Source organism: Taudactylus pleione, unplaced genomic scaffold (genome assembly GCF_031769625.1).
Source record: "Taudactylus pleione unplaced genomic scaffold, aTauple2 ptg000490l, whole genome shotgun sequence".
Lineage (NCBI taxonomy): Eukaryota > Metazoa > Chordata > Amphibia > Anura > Myobatrachidae > Taudactylus > Taudactylus pleione.
This window is the reverse complement of record NW_028284892.1, coordinates 1,617,589-1,636,146: the sequence shown is the minus strand read 5'-3', so window position 1 is coordinate 1,636,146 and position 18,558 is coordinate 1,617,589. Positions and strand designations below refer to the sequence as shown.

Sequence of the window (18,558 nt, the reverse complement as noted above, 5' to 3'; positions counted from 1 at the left end):
AGGAGCCTGAAAAGGTACCACAGGCTGCTGCGGCACAGGGGAAGCCTGTATATACATAGGCAACCCCCCAAAGGGACCAACTGATTGAGACCCAGGAGGACTCCGCAATAACTGCGGGACACCCGGGGAATGGGGGATGGTCGGCTGGGGCACCGCCCTAGTAGGGAGAGCAGTCGGGACCGACAGACGGTCCGCAATAGACACCAGCACTTGAGAAAACATCGCCCACGGTGGTTCCTGCGCCAGAGAAGGTCTGGATGGGCCAGGAGCCACCTGGCATCGACTACACAGGCCATCCTGTGACAAATCCTCCCTATCTACTCCTGCAGAACAGCGTCCGCAGGAGGCCAACACCGGAGCCACTGAGCGCTCAACCTCCTCGTCTGACATGACAGAATATATTATATATCTGGCACCAGGGTAGAAGTAAAACGCACTCACCGGTGTGCTGAACAACAGCCCACAATATGGCACTGAGTAGCACACAACTGTATGTGACGGACCTCACAAATACGTGATCTATATAAGTGAGGTCAGTAGAAACGCCCCTCCCCCACACACCTGCAGGGCTTGTAGGAGAAGTAAAGGGATAGGTATAAGCTGACAGTAAGCGGAAAATAAGCACAGACAGGCAGCACTAGCAAAAAGTCACATACCATGCAGGAAGATATACTCACTGCACCTTTACACTACAATCAACCTGCCCAGATTCAGTGTCTGGGAGGGCTATAGTGCTGTGTACGCTGTCCTTAATCAGGGGAGAGGTACACAGGGGGACCGGTCCGCGTGCTCCCTGAGATCTGCGCTGCCACTGGGAAAATGGCCGCTGGAGACCTCAGAGGAGGAGTGGCCGAGGAATCTGCAGCTCAGCGACGCCAGACTGCGTGCTGAAAGGCGCGCTGAGCTGAGGGGAGGAGCCGCTGACAGGGAAGGCTTCCTCCCCTGGCTGGCCATTAACCCCAGGGATGCTGGCTTCCCGCTTGCCGGTTATCCCTGGTGGTCTAGTGGTCCCACGGGTTATGGGGGGGGCCCGCCGCCACTGCCAGCAGCCTCCGGTCTGTCCCCCGGACCGGAGGCTAAAGGACTGCATTTAAGGCATTCCGCGCGCCGCCGCTAGCCAGCGACGCGCGGCTTACCTGAATCCCCGGCGACTCCGGCAGCAGTCCTGGGAGGTAGACAGAGTCCGGCTAGTACGGACTCTGCCCTCCCGCCGCGATCCCCAGATCAGTACTGGCGTCGCGGCGCCAGTCGGGGATCAGAGCGGCAGCGTGGGCGTCTGTACAGACAGCCCTTCGCTGCCGTCTGTAGTAAAAATAGATTAAAAATAAATAAAATTTAACTTAAAATAAAAGCTTTTGGGGGCTGCTCCTGCAGCCCCCCTGCGCGGTGACCGACTCCGGCCGGGCACCAGCTTACACTGGGGTGCCTGTGGCTCGGGGGCGGGGTATAGAGGAGGACCCAAGTGCATCCTGGGAGCTAAAAGCTTAACTGTGTGGTGCCCATGGATCCTGTTCCAGCTATAACCCCCAAGGTCAACCCTGTGGACCCCCTATGGACCCTGAAGTAGAAATCCCTGGTATTTTGGTGTCTCCCCCTACGAAGGAGACACCCACATAGCGATGGCACTGTGATAGACCGCTACATAATATACTCTGGCTGACTGGAGATCACACAAGTTTGCTCAACAGAAACTTTCATTCTTACAATGGATCTTCTCGTCACCTACGAAAGTCTCGGTTTTAGAACCTGGTTCATAAAGTTGTTTCTATTTTTTTTTTTTTTTATTTAAATTGCGTTTTTTTAGAACACATTTTAGAAATATACACATACAAAAAAGTAAAACAAATCAAACAAGAAACATGGCAGACATGATAACGGCATAAACGAAGGAGGTCGACTCACATACAGCTAACGGAGTAATAAAATAAACAACGGTCCAACGTCGAACATGCAACAAGGAGATATAGACAAGTAAAGAACCATAAACAGAACTATGCAACAAGACCAGCGGGTAAAAGGTAAACGTTGCACAGCATAATAGAGAAAAGCATACACAGAAACCCCTACTTTGTATAATAAGAATGAAACGAGAACTTGAAGGCACCATTCAGGCTCACGTGGCATAGAGCCAAAACATAAGGAGGGGCATAAAAAAAAAAGAAAAAAAAAAAAAAAGAGAGACAAGTGAGCTCTGGGGGTAAAATAAAATCACATGTTCAACTCTGCTCTGCCCTAGTCTTGTACGTTTGTCCGTTTCCTCCGCGTCTCAGACTTCACCATTCATTGGTGATATCAAAAGCTTTGATAATTATTGGGGCACACAACAGAACCAGATACACTGGGGAAGTAGCCGAGCCTTCTCACTCCAGCGCTCGGGCTCCTCTCCCATCCACTCACCTGATAGTTCAGCTGAAATTTTTCCATATCAACTCCCAAGAACTTTGTCTTCACTTGGAACTTCCCAGCTTCCTCACTGGGGGAGATTTCAAAAATAACATTGCGGAATCTGGAAGGCAGAGCAAGTTGTGGATACACAATGCGGGTTTTGGACAGGAGCGTCATTGAGAGAGAGAGAACTGTGGTGGAAGAACACAATGAATACTCACTGGCTGAAGGGTAGATCTTCTATCTCCAGTAAGACTCCTTTCTCGCGCAGTCTGGTCGCGGTGTAGCTCAGAGTGTTCTGCTTCTTATTCTTCCCTGTAGGCCTTGGTAAGAAAACACATGGTAAACCGTTAGACTTGCAGATAAGATTAAGCATCTAGCAAATGAAAACTAACCATGATGGTAGCCCACATACTTCTGGTTGGATGTGAGGTTGTCCAGACAAGTCTTAATGTACTGATTGTAGAAGTCGATCTGCTCTTCGTGAAAGGCCGTCTTGCAGTGCAGCCTTTGCGTGGTCTGTCTGAGCTTCACCAGCTCAGCCTTCCTGTGCTGACGATATCGCCTCTGATTCCGAATGTCCTGGATAGGGGGAGAAAAGAAGGACCATTAAAAAATGTATAAGGTGTAGCTGGCCAGAACTTGTCTATGGTTAGACTACAACAACACAATGATTTAGAAGAACCTATCCTCACATAATCATTACTCTTAACAGCACAAGTACCTTAGCAATCATGTTGATTATGTCCTGATACTGATTATTGGAGGACACCAGCCCCAGGCTCTCTAGTTTGCGTAGATTCCGGATAATATTGCGTTTTTTGTCCTCGATAGACAACTGACAGTTGCCCAGCAGCGATCGGTGCCGCCTCATCTTCTCAGGCGTCTGGGCATCCCTGACGGCTCGCTGGTGCATTAAGTTGTAGTGTGAGGCTTCCTGGCCAGACAAGAGACGAACACGGTTTAACACTGGGGTCCATTTACTAAGCCTTGGGTGGAGATAAAGAGGAAGGAGAAAAAGTACCAACCAATCAGCTCCTGTCATGTCTCTGGCTGTGTTTGAAAAATGACAGAAGCTGATTGGCTGGTACTTTATCACTGTTCGCTTTATCTCCAATCCAAGGCTTAGTACATAGACCCCACTGTGAGAAGTCCTCTAGGTGACCCACAGCTCGTCTGACGTCTAAGCTTCAAATGCCGGAGTGCCCAATTTATCACAATGGAACCGGCGTTGGTAGAATATCAGGACAATGAAAAATATATGGCAAAACTACCACAAGACAGAAGCATCCTTAAAATATAGGCAAAGCACCGTGAAGCCGCCATATCAGGATTCTTAATTTGAAAGAATTCTTTGGTTAAGCCACAGCAATTAATATCCTAGGCAGGCTATCCAGTCTTCTGGCCTCCAACAAGCCGGCGAGAACAGCAGCAAATACAGACGCAGAACTCACCTGTTGTGTAGAGGCTGAGATGTTGAGAAGCTCTGCTAGGGAGTCCACAGGCTGGGACTGGATGATGTCCAGCAACATGTGCTTGGTGCTGCATGGAGGTAACAGACAGCATTAGTGTTACACATGTTACTTCATCAAGTCAATGCTGAGGGACACTGAAGAAAAGACAACTCTTCTCTGCTCTCCTGTGTGAGTCCAGGTAACACATTCACTTTAGACACAAAACCTGGGGGCCAAATTTACTGAAGTGGATGTGTTGCTGTAGCAGCACCAGATTTCAGCTATCATTTATCTGGTACATTCTAGAAAATATGATAGCTAGAATTTAATTGGCTGCACTTTTGTAAATCCGCTGGTCTCCCCATAAAGAGGATTTAATGGGGTTGGATATGGGATACCGGCAATCACTGTCACCCCGACAAGGCTAGCATACCGACACTTGTTGTTCGGTATGCTAACCCTACGCCTCTCCCTACCCTCCACCACTAGTGCCTGAACCTAACCTCCCCCTCCCGCACCCTAAACCTCCCCTCTTAGTGTCTAACCCTAACCCTCCGTCTAGTGCCTAACCCAGAGGTTCCCAATCACGGTCCTCAAGTCTCCCCAACAGTTCAGGTTTTAGAGATATCCATGGTTGATTTAATTAGTACCAAAGTCAATTTGATGTAACCACCTGTGCTTAACCATGGATATCTCTAAAACCTGAACTGTTGAGGAGCCTTGAGGACTGCGTTTGGGAACCTCTGGTAACTCCAACTCTCCGCCACACCCTGCTACTTACCTTCAGCATCCCAGGATGCCGGCTTCGGTATTGTGGCGCCGTTAATATCAGCGCCGGTATCACGGCCGCCCAGACACGATTTAAAGTATCCATCACCACCATAGAGAAAAGGCAGCCATTTTGTGTCCTGTGTCAATACTCATGACAACGCAGCCTGTCCGCTGACCAGGGATTGGTGACATTATAGTCTTAAAACTTTTTTTATCACTTTTTTCTTAATCTTTGTTGTGTGTAATGTTTGGACTCTATCTGGTTGATGTATTGCCCTCTTCTCCCACTCTCTCCTCTAAAGCAACATGACACACACTGGAGGCTGTCCCTCAAGCCGTCTGTTTCACCCAATAGCTGTAGAACTGTACGTAACACATTAGGAATGAAACATTTGCTGTAATGCACAGGAGGCTGAATTCCTTTAAAAGCCAGAACAACGATAAACTCAAACAACCATTCAGTTGCTACTCTTGGCTCACGTCATGAGGGCCCATCCTAGTAACCTAATCAATGACCTGGATCCACGAACAGTCCCCTTGGTGGCAACTCGCAACATGTGTTAATGTAGACAAAAGGTGAGGCCCTGACGAATAGATGTCCGAACTTTTAGCACCCAAATGAGTCACCTGAGTAGCAGGCCGTGAGTGCCCATCTCTTCTGCACTTGTCTCAGTCATATCAAACTTGTTTGTGAGAGTAAGAGACATCTCCAATTTCCGTAGCTGGGCTAAAGCTTGTTCTGAGGCAGCGTCCTGCAGGTTAGTGGTGCTTTCTCCTACAACACAGAGCATAGTCACTTATGGGTCCATATAACTGGGCTAGATTTCTCTTATAGCCTAACTAAATGTTTAATGTGTTCGAACCAAGCTATTGAAGATAATGGAGGTGGCGGGGTCTGAGGGTAGCTGTGATCTGGCTCTGCAATCCATGCAGATCAGTATGTGTATACTCGCTTTCATTAGAGAAAAATGAATCGTGACTAAATGCTTCGTATATAGTAACTGAAAATCATGAAATGTAGTTTACATTTTAGATTATGTAGCATGCTGGGAAAATATTTGAATTGTAATTCTGCTGTTATAATGGGCGATGTTCAACCACCAGACTACAGGGCTAACGTACCAATCAGAGACGGTACTGTAGGCAACTCTCCTAGATCTTCCAGGAGCTCATGTATTGGATCTTTGTGGTCAGGGGCAATGGCATCTTGGTGTTCCAACAACAACTAGTAATAGACAGAACGCAGAACATTACACAGAGAACCGATGCTACACATAAAATGACTTTACACGACCTTGTAATAAATCACATTGTCTACTATACTCAACGGTGACAGTCAAATGGACAATGTCATACAGTGGTCTCCTCACCTTGTGTGTATCGATCAATTCCCCAACAGTTATGTAGATGACCGGTTTGATGGTGTTGACCATTTCCGAATACTCATCTACATTGAACCGGTATTCCGGTTCCGGGACATTGCAAGCAGTGCGGATAAATTTCCTATATTCAGAGAAAGGACAAACACGTTGGTTCATTAGTTAAGTATGATCGATCAGGCTGTCTTGTCGAGGATAAAAACAGGGGGCAACACTTGAAGACGGACCTGAACTTCCAGTGGGTCTCCTCCAAATACTGGTTGACGAGGCCGAGATGAGAATCGTCAAACATCTTGTTAGCCGCAGCGTGCTGGAGGACCTTGGCGATGGAGCCCAGCGTTCGTCTTTGGTCTGGATGGATAGTTCCACCCGCTGAGATGTCCACAATGTCAAAGGCGTCAGGCGCCACCACAGCCGGGTTCATGAAGCGATAATAGAGCAAATTCCCCACAATCTGCCATTCAGATTTGAATAAGGATAATGCCCGAATGTAATGGACACTGATAAAAACATATAGCAAAACTAGGCCCCATCTAGTGTCTCCAATCACTACGTAAAACTTGCCACTTGTTGGGGCTGTGAAAATTACCTTGAAACATTATTATCCAATAATTTCCTACCTTGTGTATATCCTCCTCTCTGGCCTTTGGGAACTTCTGACTTAGAGAGTCTTTTAAAATTTTTCCAACATAGCGCATTCCGTAGCTGAGATAGAGAGAAAAGACAACAGAACGTATTCAGTAGCTGACAGACAGAGAGGAGATAACGCATTCTGCAGCGGAGAGAAAGAAAGGAGATTACACAACGCATTCCGCAGTGGAGAGAGAGAGAGAAAAATACAACGCATTCTGCAGCGGAGAGACAGAAAGGAGACAAGGGAACGCATTCTGTAGCTGAGACACAGAGGAAACAACGCATTCCGCAGCAGAGAGGCAGAAAGGAGACAACAAAATGCATTCTGTAGCTGAGAGAGAAAAACAAGAGATATGGTAAGAACTTACCTTTGTTATCTCTGTTTCTACGAAGTCCATAGGGTCCACAGGGTTGACCTTGGGGTTATAGCTGGAACAGGATCCATGGGCACCACACAGTTAAGCTTTTAGCTCCCAGGATGCACTTGGGTCCTCCTCTATACCCCGCCCCCGAGCCACAGGCACCTCAGTTGGTAAGCAGCCTAGGCCGGAGGAGAATATGGAACAGAGAGAAGGAAGACTGGAACACACAAGAAACCATACTCACAGCAATAGGAGACGGAAAACCGGTGACCAGCCACACACAGCCCATGTGAAGCCAGGTGCGTCAGGGCGGGCGCCCTGTGGACCCTATGGACTTCGTAGAAACAGAGATAACAAAGGTAAGTTCTTACCATATCTCTTGTTTTCTACTTCAGGGTCCATAGGGGGTCCACAGGGTTGACCTTGGGGATGTCCCAAAGCAGTTCAACTAAGGGCGGGGACGCTCCTGTGCTGAAAGGAGCACCCGGCGCCCAAAGGAAGCATCCTGAGAGGCGAAGGTGTCAAACGCATAGAACCTCAAAAACGTTTGAATAGAAGACCAAGTGGCCGCCTTACACAGCTGAACAGCAGAAGCGCCACGTCTAGCAGCCCAAGAGGGACCCACAGAACGAGTGGAATGAGCCTTAACAGAGGCTGGCACAGGTAAACCCTCCTGTGCATAAGCCTCACAAATAACGGAACGAAGCCAACGGGCTAACGTTTGTTTGTTGGCAGGCCAACCCCTCTTGTGAAAACCAAAGAGGATAAACAAGGAATCAGACTTCCTAACCGAAGCCGTCCGGTCTACATAAATTCTAAGCGCCCGGACCACATCTGAGGAAGTCTCACCAGCTGAAAGATCAGGGGACTGAAAAGCTGGCACAACAAGTACCTGATTAATGTGGAACTTCGAGACCACTTTGGGCAAAAACTCAGGACGAGTGCGGAGCACCGCTCTGTCCTGGTGAAAAATAAGGAAAGGAGGGCGACAGGAAAGCGCCCCCAATTCAGACACCCTCCTGGCCGAAGCAATTGCCAGGAGAAAAACCGTCTTAAATGTCAGCCACTTGAGCTCCACCGCCTCAAGAGGCTCAAACGGAGGACCCTGCAGGACCCGTAGCACCACCGCCAAGTCCCAAGGAGCCACAGGAGGCACAAAGGGAGGCTGGATCCTGAAAACACCCTGGAAAAAGGTGTGAACGTCTGATAGTATTGCAATCCGCCGTTGAAACCACACGGACAAGGCGGACACATGAACCTTCAGAGATGCAAGGCGTAAGCCGAGATCCAATCCTGACTGAAGAAATTCCAAGATCCTAGAAACTCGGAACACCTGAGGATCATAATGTCTGGACTCACACCACTGAAAGTAAGTGTGCCACACTCTGTGATAAATCCGTGCTGAAGCAGGCTTGCGTGCCCTGAGCATGGTACCAATAACCGAACTGGAGAAGCCCCGAGACCTCAAGACGGCTGTCTCAAGAGCAACAGCCGACCCAGATCCGGGTAAAGGCAGGGCCCCTGAGACAACAGGTCCCGACGCTGAGGAAGAAGGTACGGAGCGTCGATGGAGAGGCTCCTGAGATCGGAGTACCAAGGACGTCTGGGCCACGCCGGAGCTACCAGCACGAGCATGCCGCCATCCTGCTTGAATTTCCGCAGAACCCGAGGAAGCAGGGATAGCGGAGGAAACAGATACGCCAGGTGAAACGTCCATTTCACCGACAGCGCGTCCACCAGACTTGCGCCTGCGTCTCTTGTCCTTGACCCGTAAACGGGCAACTTGTGATTGTGACGGGAGGCCATCAAGTCCAGCTCCGGCAGTCCCCACCTGTCCACGAGTAGCTGAAACACCTCTGGGTGAAGCGACCATTCCCCGGGATGCACGTCGTGACGGCTGAGGAAGTCCGCCTCCCAATTGAGGACTCCGGGGATGAAGACCGCCGAGATCGCCGGAATGTGACCCTCCGCCCAAGTCAGGATACGAGACACCTCCGACATCGCTGCCTGACTGCGAGTTCCGCCTTGGTGGTTGATATACGCCACCGTGGTGGTGTTGTCGGACTGCACCTGTACCGCCCTTCCGTGAAGAGCGGGGCCGGACGACTGCAGGGCCCTGTATACTGCCCGCAGTTCCAGGATGTTGATGGGGAGAAGTGCTTCTTCCGCTGACCAACGACCCTGAAGCGACAAAGAGCCGGTCACTGCCCCCCAACCCCGGAGACTGGCATCCGTCGTGAGCAGGACCCAGTCCGGGATCCAAAATGGGCGCCCCTCGACCAGATGAGCTGTCTGAAGCCACCAAGCCAAAGATTGCCGAACGTCCGGAGACAACACCAGCACCTGAGAGCGGATCCGGTGAGGTAACCCGTTCCATTCTGATAGAATCAGCCCCTGCAGGGGCCGGGAATGGAACTGGGCAAATTCCACCATGTCGAATGTCGACACCATGGACCCCAGAACTCTCATAGCCGAATGGACCGACAGGCGGCAACGGCTCAGGCAACTGTGTATCCGCAGCTGTAGGGAGGCGACCCTCTCCGGAGTCAGGAAGATCCTTTGCTGACGCGAATCCAGCAGGGCTCCCAAATGAACCATCCGCTGTGATGGAATCAGGGAGGACTTTTTCCCATTTATCAACCACCCGTGTGCTTGCAGGCAAGCGATCGTCAGGTGGAGATGTTGAAGCAGTACCTCCGGGGAGCTCGCCAGCAACAGGAGGTCGTCCAGATACGGCAGCAGCCGTACATTCTGGTTCCGAAGATGTGCGGCCATGACCGCCATAATCTTCGTGAACACCCTCGGTGCCGTGGAGAGACCAAAGGGTAGCGCCCGGAACTGATAGTGGTGTTGAAGGATAGCGAACCTCAGATACCGCTGGTGTGAAGATGCTATCGGAACATGGAGGTAGGCGTCCTGGATGTCCAGGGACACCATGTAATCCCCCGGTTCCATCGCCAGAATGATGGAACGTAACGTTTCCATCCTGAACTTGGGAACTCTGAGGAATTTGTTCAGAGACTTCAAGTTGAGGATAGGGCGATGAGAACCATTGGGTTTCTGCACCAGAAACAGAGACGAATAATACCCCGTCCCTCGTTGTGATAGAGGAACGGGAACAATGACCCCTGCTTTCAGCAAGGACTCTATAGCCTCCTGAACCTGTAACGCCTTGGTCTTGTCCTGAGAAGGACTTGTGCAGAAAAACTGGTGGGGTGGTCTGTGCCGAAAAGACAGGGCGTACCCCTGGGAGACCACTTCTCGAACCCAGGCATCCGTGGTGGTATTGTGCCAGCACTGGGCAAATAGAAGAAGTCGGCCTCCCACTCTGAGGTCCCCCAGAGGGAGGCCCGTCCCATCAGGCCGCAGGTTTATCTTCCTGCTTGGAAGAAGGGCGCCGAGCACTCCAGGCTTGCTTCTTGGGTTTAGAGGCCGTCTTATTCGCAGACTGTCTCGGGAAGGACTGACCTTTCGCCTTACCCTGAACCCGAAAGGAACGAAAAGCCGAACTCCGAACCTTAGCAGGCAGTGCCGCCGAAGGGAGGAAGGCCGACTTGGATTTAGCCAGGGTGTCCACTATTTTGTCCAAGTCCGGACCAAATAGTAATTCCCCATTGAAAGGTAAGGCCTCCAGACCCTTCTTTGAATCAGAGTCCGCTCTCCAGGACCGCAACCACAAGGATCGGCGGCCAGACACCGCTGCAGCCGATACCCGCGAGGTCAGCAGACTAGCATCTAAAGAAGCTTCACCAATGTAAGAAGCAGCGTCCCTCATTTGTCCCAACAACGCCCGCTGGACATCCGGAGCGTCGTCTGGGAAGGTATCTTCCAATGCATTGGCCCACCCCTCAATGGCCTTGGCCACCCAGGAGATGGCCATGGACGGTCGGGCCACCGCCCCGGAGAGGGAGTAAATAGACTTTAAGCAAGTCTCAACTTTCCTGTCCGTGGGATCCTTCAGCGAGGATATCGACGGTAATGGTAAGGTGGCGCCCCGAGTTAAACGGGTGACATGGGAATCCACCGCCGGTGGAGTTTCCCATTTTTTACAATGTGCCTCAGGGAAGGGGTAATTAGAAGCCAACCGCTTCTGAGGAAGGAATCTCTTACTGGGCGCCTGCCAAGCTACCGCCATATGATCCGTCAACTGATCCGACAGGGGAAACACCGCAGAAGCCACCTTGGTTTTTTTGAAACTAGGAAACTTCGACTTAGGAACCGGTGCCTCATCCTCTATAAGAAGAATAGCTCGCACCGCCCTAACTAGTGCTCGCACATTAATGGACGACTTGGTATCCATTTCCTGGACCGAGGCGTCCGAGTCAGTGTCATCAGGGACCTCCCCATCATCTGAGGAACCCTCTGAGTCCGATACCTGAGCAGCCCGTGTCATGAGTGGGCGTTTTGAAATCCTAGAAGGCATGTCAGTCTGCAACATTGACTGAAAAGCCGAGGAAGCGGCCGCCAAATTTTGCACGGAGTTGGAGAGCACATCCACCCATGGTGGAGGAGTCGCCATAGGGGCCTGAAAAGGTACCACAGGCTGCTGCGGCACAGGGGAAGCCTGTATATACATAGGCAACCCCGCATAGGGACCTACTGATTGAGACCCAGGAGGACTCCGCAATAACTGCGGGACACCCGGGGAATGGGGGATGGTCGGCTGGGGCACCGCCCTAGTAGGGAGAGCAGTCGGGACCGACAGACGGTCCGCAATAGACAACAGCACTTGAGAAAACATCGCCCACGGTGGTTCCTGCGCCAGAGAAAGTCTGGATGGGCCAGGAGCCACCTGGCATCGACTACACAGGCCATCCTGTGACAAATCCTCCCTATCTACTCCTGCAGAACAGCGTCCGCAGGAGGCCAACACCGGAGCCACTGAGCGCTCAACCTCCTCGTCTGACATGACAGAATATATTATATATCTGGCACCAGGGTAGAAGTAAAACGCACTCACCAGTGTGCTGAACAACAGCCCACAATATGGCACTGAGTAGCACACAACTGTATGTGACGGACCTCACAAATACGTGATCTATATAAGTGAGGTCAGTAGAAACGCCCCTCCCCCACACACCTGTAGGGCTTGTAGGAGAAGTAAAGGGATAGGTATAAGCTGACAGTAAGTAGAAAATAAGCACAGACAGGCAGCACTAGCAAAAGTCACATACCATGCAGGAAGATATACTCACTGCACCTTTACACTACAATCAACCTGCCCAGATTCAGTGTCTGGGAGGGCTATAGTGCTGTGTACGCTGTCCTTAATCAGGGGAGAGGTACACAGGGGGACCGGTCCGCGTGCACCCTGAGATCTGCGCTGCCACTGGGAAAATGGCCGCTGGAGACCTCATAGGAGGAGTGGCCGTGTAACTGCAGCTCAGCGACGCCAGACTGCGTGCTGAAAGACGCGCTGAGCTGAGGGGAGGAGCCGCTGACAGGGAAGGCTTCCTCCCCTGGCTGGCCATAACCCCAGGGATGCTGGCTTCCCGCTTGCCCCTTTATCCCTGGTGGTCTAGTGGTCCCACGGGTTATGGGGGGGGGCCCGCCGCCACTGCCAGCAGCCTCCGGTCTGTCCCCAGGACCGGAGGCTAAAGGACTGCATTTAAGGCATTCCGCGCGCCGCCGCTAGCCAGCGACGCGCGGCTTACCTGAATCCCCGGCGACTCCGGCAGCAGTCCTGGGAGGTAGACAGAGTCCGGCTAGTACGGACTCTGCCCTCCCGCCGCGATCCCCAGATCAGTACTGGCGTCGCGGCGCCAGTCGGGGATCAGAGCGGCAGCGTGGGCGTCTGTACAGACAGCCCTTCGCTGCCGTCTGTAGTAAAAAGAGATTAAAATAAATAAAATCTAACTTAAAATAAAAAGCTTCTGGGGGCTGCTCCTGCAGCCCCCCTGCGCGGTGACAGACTCCGGCCGGGCACCAGCTTACACTGAGGTGCCTGTGGCTCGGGGGCGGGGTATAGAGGAGGACCCAAGTGCATCCTGGGAGCTAAAAGCTTAACTGTGTGGTGCCCATGGATCCTGTTCCAGCTATAACCCCAAGGTCAACCCTGTGGACCCCCTATGGACCCTGAAGTAGAAACGACGTATATTTTCCCTTGCCAATTCTCACGTAATGCACCCTCTTCTCTTACACTCCGTTTACTCTCTCTCCAGCAACCTGGGAAAAAGTCTCTGTACTCATCTCATCATTTCAACGTACAACCCATTCACACGCCCTTATTCCCTTCCCAGCTTCATCTCCAGTACAGGTGTCCACCTCTTTCATGTCTCTGCAACTGGTCTCTCTCCACTGGCACATTTCCTATCTCCTTCAGACATGTGCTCAACCTAAAGAAGCCATCTCTAAACCCAGCATCTTCTCCAACCACTGCCCTGTTTATCTCCTCACCTTTGCCTCCCAACTACTTGAGTAACTTGTGTACAACCACCTTGAACACTCACAGACCCTTGGACTATTTACCGGAAACCGGGCTAATACAGAGACAGCACTCAGGAGATTGATCAATAATCTACGTAGAGCAAGTCCCCATACTCATCGCTTTTGGCCTCTCTGCTGCTTTCTACACAGCTGATCACACTCTTCTAGTGTCACCGTTCTTTATGGTTTCATTTCCAACTTCTCAAACTGCTCCTTTAGGGTCTCTCACTATGCATAGCCCATCATCCCCTAAATGCTCTCAATCTGTTGGGATGTGTTCTCTGTCCTCTGCTTTTCACACGTCTTCTCTTGGGGAACTAAATTGCGCATTCAGCCATGAATACCAATTCTACGGAGACCACGCCCAAATCTACACCTCCTCAACTGACCTCTCGGCATCTGTAGCTGGCTGTCTCTCTGCTAACTCCACATGGAAATCCCCAACACGTCCAAAAACAAACAATCTTCCCTACGCCGAGTCACCACCTTCCTTCACACCTCCCAAGCCCTTGGTGTCATGCTCGACTCCACTTTCTGTTTACTCCTCACATCAAGTGTTTACCGTGCCCCGATGTCTTCACCTTCAAAATACTGTCAACTTGCGTCATTAAATTATCCAAGAGGCTACTAAAACGCCCACCCAGTCTCTCCTCTCCCATCTGGATTACTGCAACCTCATCCACTCCATCATTCCCTTCCCATTAGGATCCCGTAAGTAGAGCCCTCCCTACCATTTTTTTTGCCTGCCCACCCACACTGTACGGAGCTGCAGATCAATGATAATAATGTGACAGCACATCGCACCATTAAATAAGCCCCCTAGTTTTATGTAGAGTATTTTATGTAATGATTATAATCATTTTGCCGTGGAAGAAAATGACATTAGTCAGGTAACCTGCTGAAAAATGTCAATCTTTTAAAGGTTTAATATCTGTGTTTTTTATTGAACACCGGAAAGTAGCAGATATTGTTCAGATTGAAACGTATTAATAACTTTAATGTATATGACCTTTTTGGGACACTCCTGATCTAGGCCGGTGTAACAAGTGGACATCATAGTGTAATATAGTTATATTTGATGACCAGGGCAGACAGACTATTAATCTTCCGCAGCTGTTTATAGATGATTTTAGAATTATGACCATTAATACTACACATTATATATTAATAAAATAAGTATAATTTCATTATATTGTCCCTTTAATTAACTGCAAAACATTAATGGTGAGATCACGGCCAGACAGGGTGATTAGCAGCAACCAATATAATACAACATATTCATCCAGACGTGTAATTGACGTGTACCAAATAGTAAGGATTTATGCTCTCCTCATACTCACGGGATCTGGTCAACGTTCGCGAAGATGGTGGAGAAAAACCGGTCGGTCACCGCAAGAAGGTTACGTATTGAGATATCGAGACGTCTCTGAACTTCAGGGTGTGTGAGTGCCTGCTCGGGAGTCACGTCATATGGGAGAGTACTGCGTGATAGACACCAAAAATACATTTCATCTATTAAGCAAGAAGGTAAAATACAGAACTTCCTAATGCAGCTGTTATACACGAACAAAATTATCTCCTTCACCCAGGGCCGGATTAAGGCTTGTGGGGGGCCCCAGGGCAACTTAGCTGTGGGGGCCCCCTTCAAGCCACACAGAGCCGAGCCCCCGAAAACCCCACACAAAAGACACCACTCACGCATACACCCACTAACACATATATACACATTAACACATACATATACAGTATGCACACCAACACATATGCACAGTATCACATACATATATACTGTACCATACATACACACACACACTAAAACAGTACACTTACACGTGAAGCAGCAGCAGTTTGCTAGAGGCCCCGGCCGGCCCCTCCTCAATTCGAAAGACTCTGCCCCCCCCACGGTCAGTGACGCAATTCGCGGGGATATCAGGGCGGGGCTTGCCATATTGGCTCCACCCCCAATGCGGCCAGCTGAGGCATCGGCGAGGCCGGAGGAATTTAATCACGGTAAAGCTGGCCCTCTCTCTCTCTCTCTCCATTAGACAGCTGATGCAGCAGCACTGACTGTGCTGCTGCATGCAGTCTGTCGATCAGTGCGGCTCTAGAGCCTCTACCCGGGAACAGGTGCCGCTGGACACCTGTACTCGGCAGGGTCACATCCGCCCCTGTCGCCCCCCCCTTAATCCGGCCCTGTCTTCACCCTCCATAGCAGATGATGTAGTTATGTGTCTAAAGTGAATCGAATTAGAACAAAAAGCTCTAGTCATAAAGTAAAGCATGTCAGTTAGGTTGCAAGTTCATAGATAGTGATGCATTGTACGATTCTACCAATATGCAGTCTGTATATTGCATTTTAGTTACCAAGGAGACTGCAGGCTTATGACAAACAGCTTTATAGTGCCCGAATGATAGACTTACCACTCTTGCAGGCTAGATCTGCAATTGAAACTCAAAGTTGCCCCCACTTATCCCTTCGTCATACTGCTAGGTCATGCCAATGGGCAGATCCGCCGCCATCCTCTGGCAACAATCAGCATGCTGCAGCAATGTATTTAGATCTCATCTTTCAGTAGACTGCCCTTCTTTTAGTCTCTCTCAATAGGATTCAGTCATCCAGAGCCTCCCTGTCACTCTTAATCATGCACGATAACGCTCTCATTATACAAGAGCCTTTGGCTGCAGCATAGTACCAAGGAGTGTATAGGACATTATTGTCTGACAACTACATAGAGTGCAAGCAGATATTATGGCTATTATCATTAGCAGGATATATCACGGCTCAGCTTGCATTATCATCTCTTATAATACCTCTTTTTGCCGGTCTGCGTCTCCACTTGGTTGACCCAGCTCTTGTAGATCTCCACTGGGTTGATCCGAATGTTTATGGTTTTGTCCTGCAAAACCTCCTTCACCACGTTTCCCAGGATCTGGCGCAGAGCGTTCTGCCCTCTGGCACTGCGGTAAAAGCTGACCAGCAAACGTATGACAGTGGGGTTCCCAGTTATGATATCTTGTATTCTATCGACCTTGAAGCTGCAAGGACAGATAGGCAATTAATAACCTTACAGCCTAACCAGACGACGACAGTGACCCACCCATATCTGTGGTATAGCTTACTTGATCTCCTCTTGCAGAGCGGTGTGGAACAACTTGAGCAGTAGGTAGGCTTCCCTACGATTAGATGCATAGTTGTATAGTGTGAAGGTTACGGACTCCATGAATTTGGTGGACTTGTTCTGAGGCATCTGGAAGATCAGCCTGGCCATGTACTCTGGGTTAGTCTGCAAACAAGTCAAAGATTCTACTCACGCCAATCCAAATGCCTATAGTCATGCCATCTAATAATAGAGCTGGGGGCAATTAAAGTGTCTGCCTACATTCAGTGGAGGTAGCCATTTTGTGTGCTGAACCAATGTCCATGGAAAGGGAGCATAGCAGTATATTAACACCATACTGAGGCACTTTGGTGATCATGCCTCAAAGAAGCCAGACTGCATTTTCATAAAGATTTGGTTAAGCCATCGATCCCAAGTGAATCGATAGACTGCATACGGATATTGATTTACCTCACAAGATGGCTGTCTTAAATGTGCCTGGCTCTATTATTACCTGCATTGCCATGAATATGGGCTCTGCATACAAAACAAAAAAAAAAAAAGTGTGAACCAGGCCTGAAAAATTTTCCCACCGCCTAGACACTATATAGGCTGGCCACACACACAGCGATGTGCTCACGATCCCACAATGTGTGCGATTTCCCCTGAACTCTCTCCAGGCAGCTCCCCGGCAATCCTACTCACGATTTGGATTAAAAAATGTCCAATCTGACTTAAGATCTATCGTGCATCCAGTGCATTGTGTCCCAGATTGGCAAATCTGCCCTACAGCACAGCAGATCTGAAGATGCGAGATCCAACGAGCTGGGACGCGCATCGGCATCGTGATCAAGAGTGGATACTCACGATTTCGCCATAATTTACATGATTCGTCGTCATCGGCCAAATTGGTTAAAAAAACGCTATGCGTGGGGCCAGCTTTAGGTAGCCATTGTGTGGGCGACTTGTGGTTCCGGGGAATGGATAGGTTGAATAACAAGAGATATGGTAAGAACTTACCTTTGTTATCTCTGTTTCTACGAAGTCCATAGGGTCCACAGGGTTGACCTTGGGGTATAGCTGGATCTGGATCCATGGGCACCACGGTTAAAGCTTTAGCTGCTCCCAGGATGCACTTGGGTCCGTCCTCCTCTATACCCCGCCCCCGGCCACAGCACCTCAGTTGGTAAGCAGCCAAGGCCGGGGGAGGAGACTAAACAGAGAGAAGGAAGACTGGAACACACAAGAAACCATACTCACAGAAATGGGAGACGGAAAACCGGTGACCAGCCACACAGCCCATTTGAAGCCAGGTGCGTCAGGGCGGGCGCCCTGTGGACCCTATGGACTTCGTAGAAACAGAGATAACAAAGGTAAGTTCTTACCATATCTCTTGTTTTCTACTTCAGGGTCCATAGGGGGTCCACAGGGTTGACCTTGGGGATGTCCCAAAGCAGTACAACTAAGGGCGGGGACGCTCCGGTGCTGAAAGGAGTACCCGGCGCCCAAAGGATGCATCCGGAGAGGCAAAGGTGTCAAACGCATAGAACCTCAAAAATGTTTGAATTGAAGACCAAGTGGCCGCCTTACACAGCTGAACAGCAGAAGCGCCACGTCTAGCAGCCCAAGAGGGACCCACAGAACGAGTGGAATGAGCTTTAACAGAGGCTGGCACAGGTAAGCCCTCCTGTGCATAAGCCTCACAAATAACGGAACGAAGCCAACGGGCTAACGTTTGTTTGTTGGCAGGCCAACCCCTCTTGTGAAAACCAAAGAGGATAAACAAGGAATCAGACTTCCTAACCGAAGCCGTCCGGTCTACATAAATTCTAAGCGCCCGGACCACATCTAAGGAAGTCTCACCAGCTGAAAGATCAGGGGACTGAAAAGCTGGCACAACAAGTTCCTGATTAATATGGAACTTCGAGACCACTTTGGGCAAAAGCTCAGGACGAGTGCGGAGCACCGCTCTGTCCTGGTGAAAAATCAGGAAAGGAGGGCGACAGGAAAGCGCCCCCAATTCAGACACCCTCCTGGCCGAAGCAATTGC

The 18,558-nt window shown here is 50.1% G+C and overlaps 1 protein-coding gene across 1 annotated transcript in view; it reads right to left on the bottom strand.

The window, feature by feature from the left end:
- IQGAP3 (IQ motif containing GTPase activating protein 3) overlaps positions 1 to 18,558 on the bottom strand; it is a 93,852-nt gene that overhangs the window by 6,778 nt on the left and 68,516 nt on the right. Inside the window, exons 24-36 of the mRNA XM_088449650.1 lie at positions 16,531 to 16,694; positions 16,222 to 16,446; positions 14,751 to 14,891; positions 6,610 to 6,694; positions 6,217 to 6,443; positions 5,981 to 6,113; positions 5,733 to 5,835; positions 5,238 to 5,385; positions 3,840 to 3,927; positions 3,110 to 3,322; positions 2,801 to 2,967; positions 2,607 to 2,708; positions 2,398 to 2,506 (exon numbers count right to left, since the gene is read on the bottom strand). Of these exons, the coding sequence (XP_088305776.1) occupies positions 2,398 to 2,506; positions 2,607 to 2,708; positions 2,801 to 2,967; positions 3,110 to 3,322; positions 3,840 to 3,927; positions 5,238 to 5,385; positions 5,733 to 5,835; positions 5,981 to 6,113; positions 6,217 to 6,443; positions 6,610 to 6,694; positions 14,751 to 14,891; positions 16,222 to 16,446; positions 16,531 to 16,694 (1,905 nt within the window). The remainder of the gene's footprint in view (positions 1 to 2,397; positions 2,507 to 2,606; positions 2,709 to 2,800; positions 2,968 to 3,109; positions 3,323 to 3,839; positions 3,928 to 5,237; positions 5,386 to 5,732; positions 5,836 to 5,980; positions 6,114 to 6,216; positions 6,444 to 6,609; positions 6,695 to 14,750; positions 14,892 to 16,221; positions 16,447 to 16,530; positions 16,695 to 18,558) is intronic.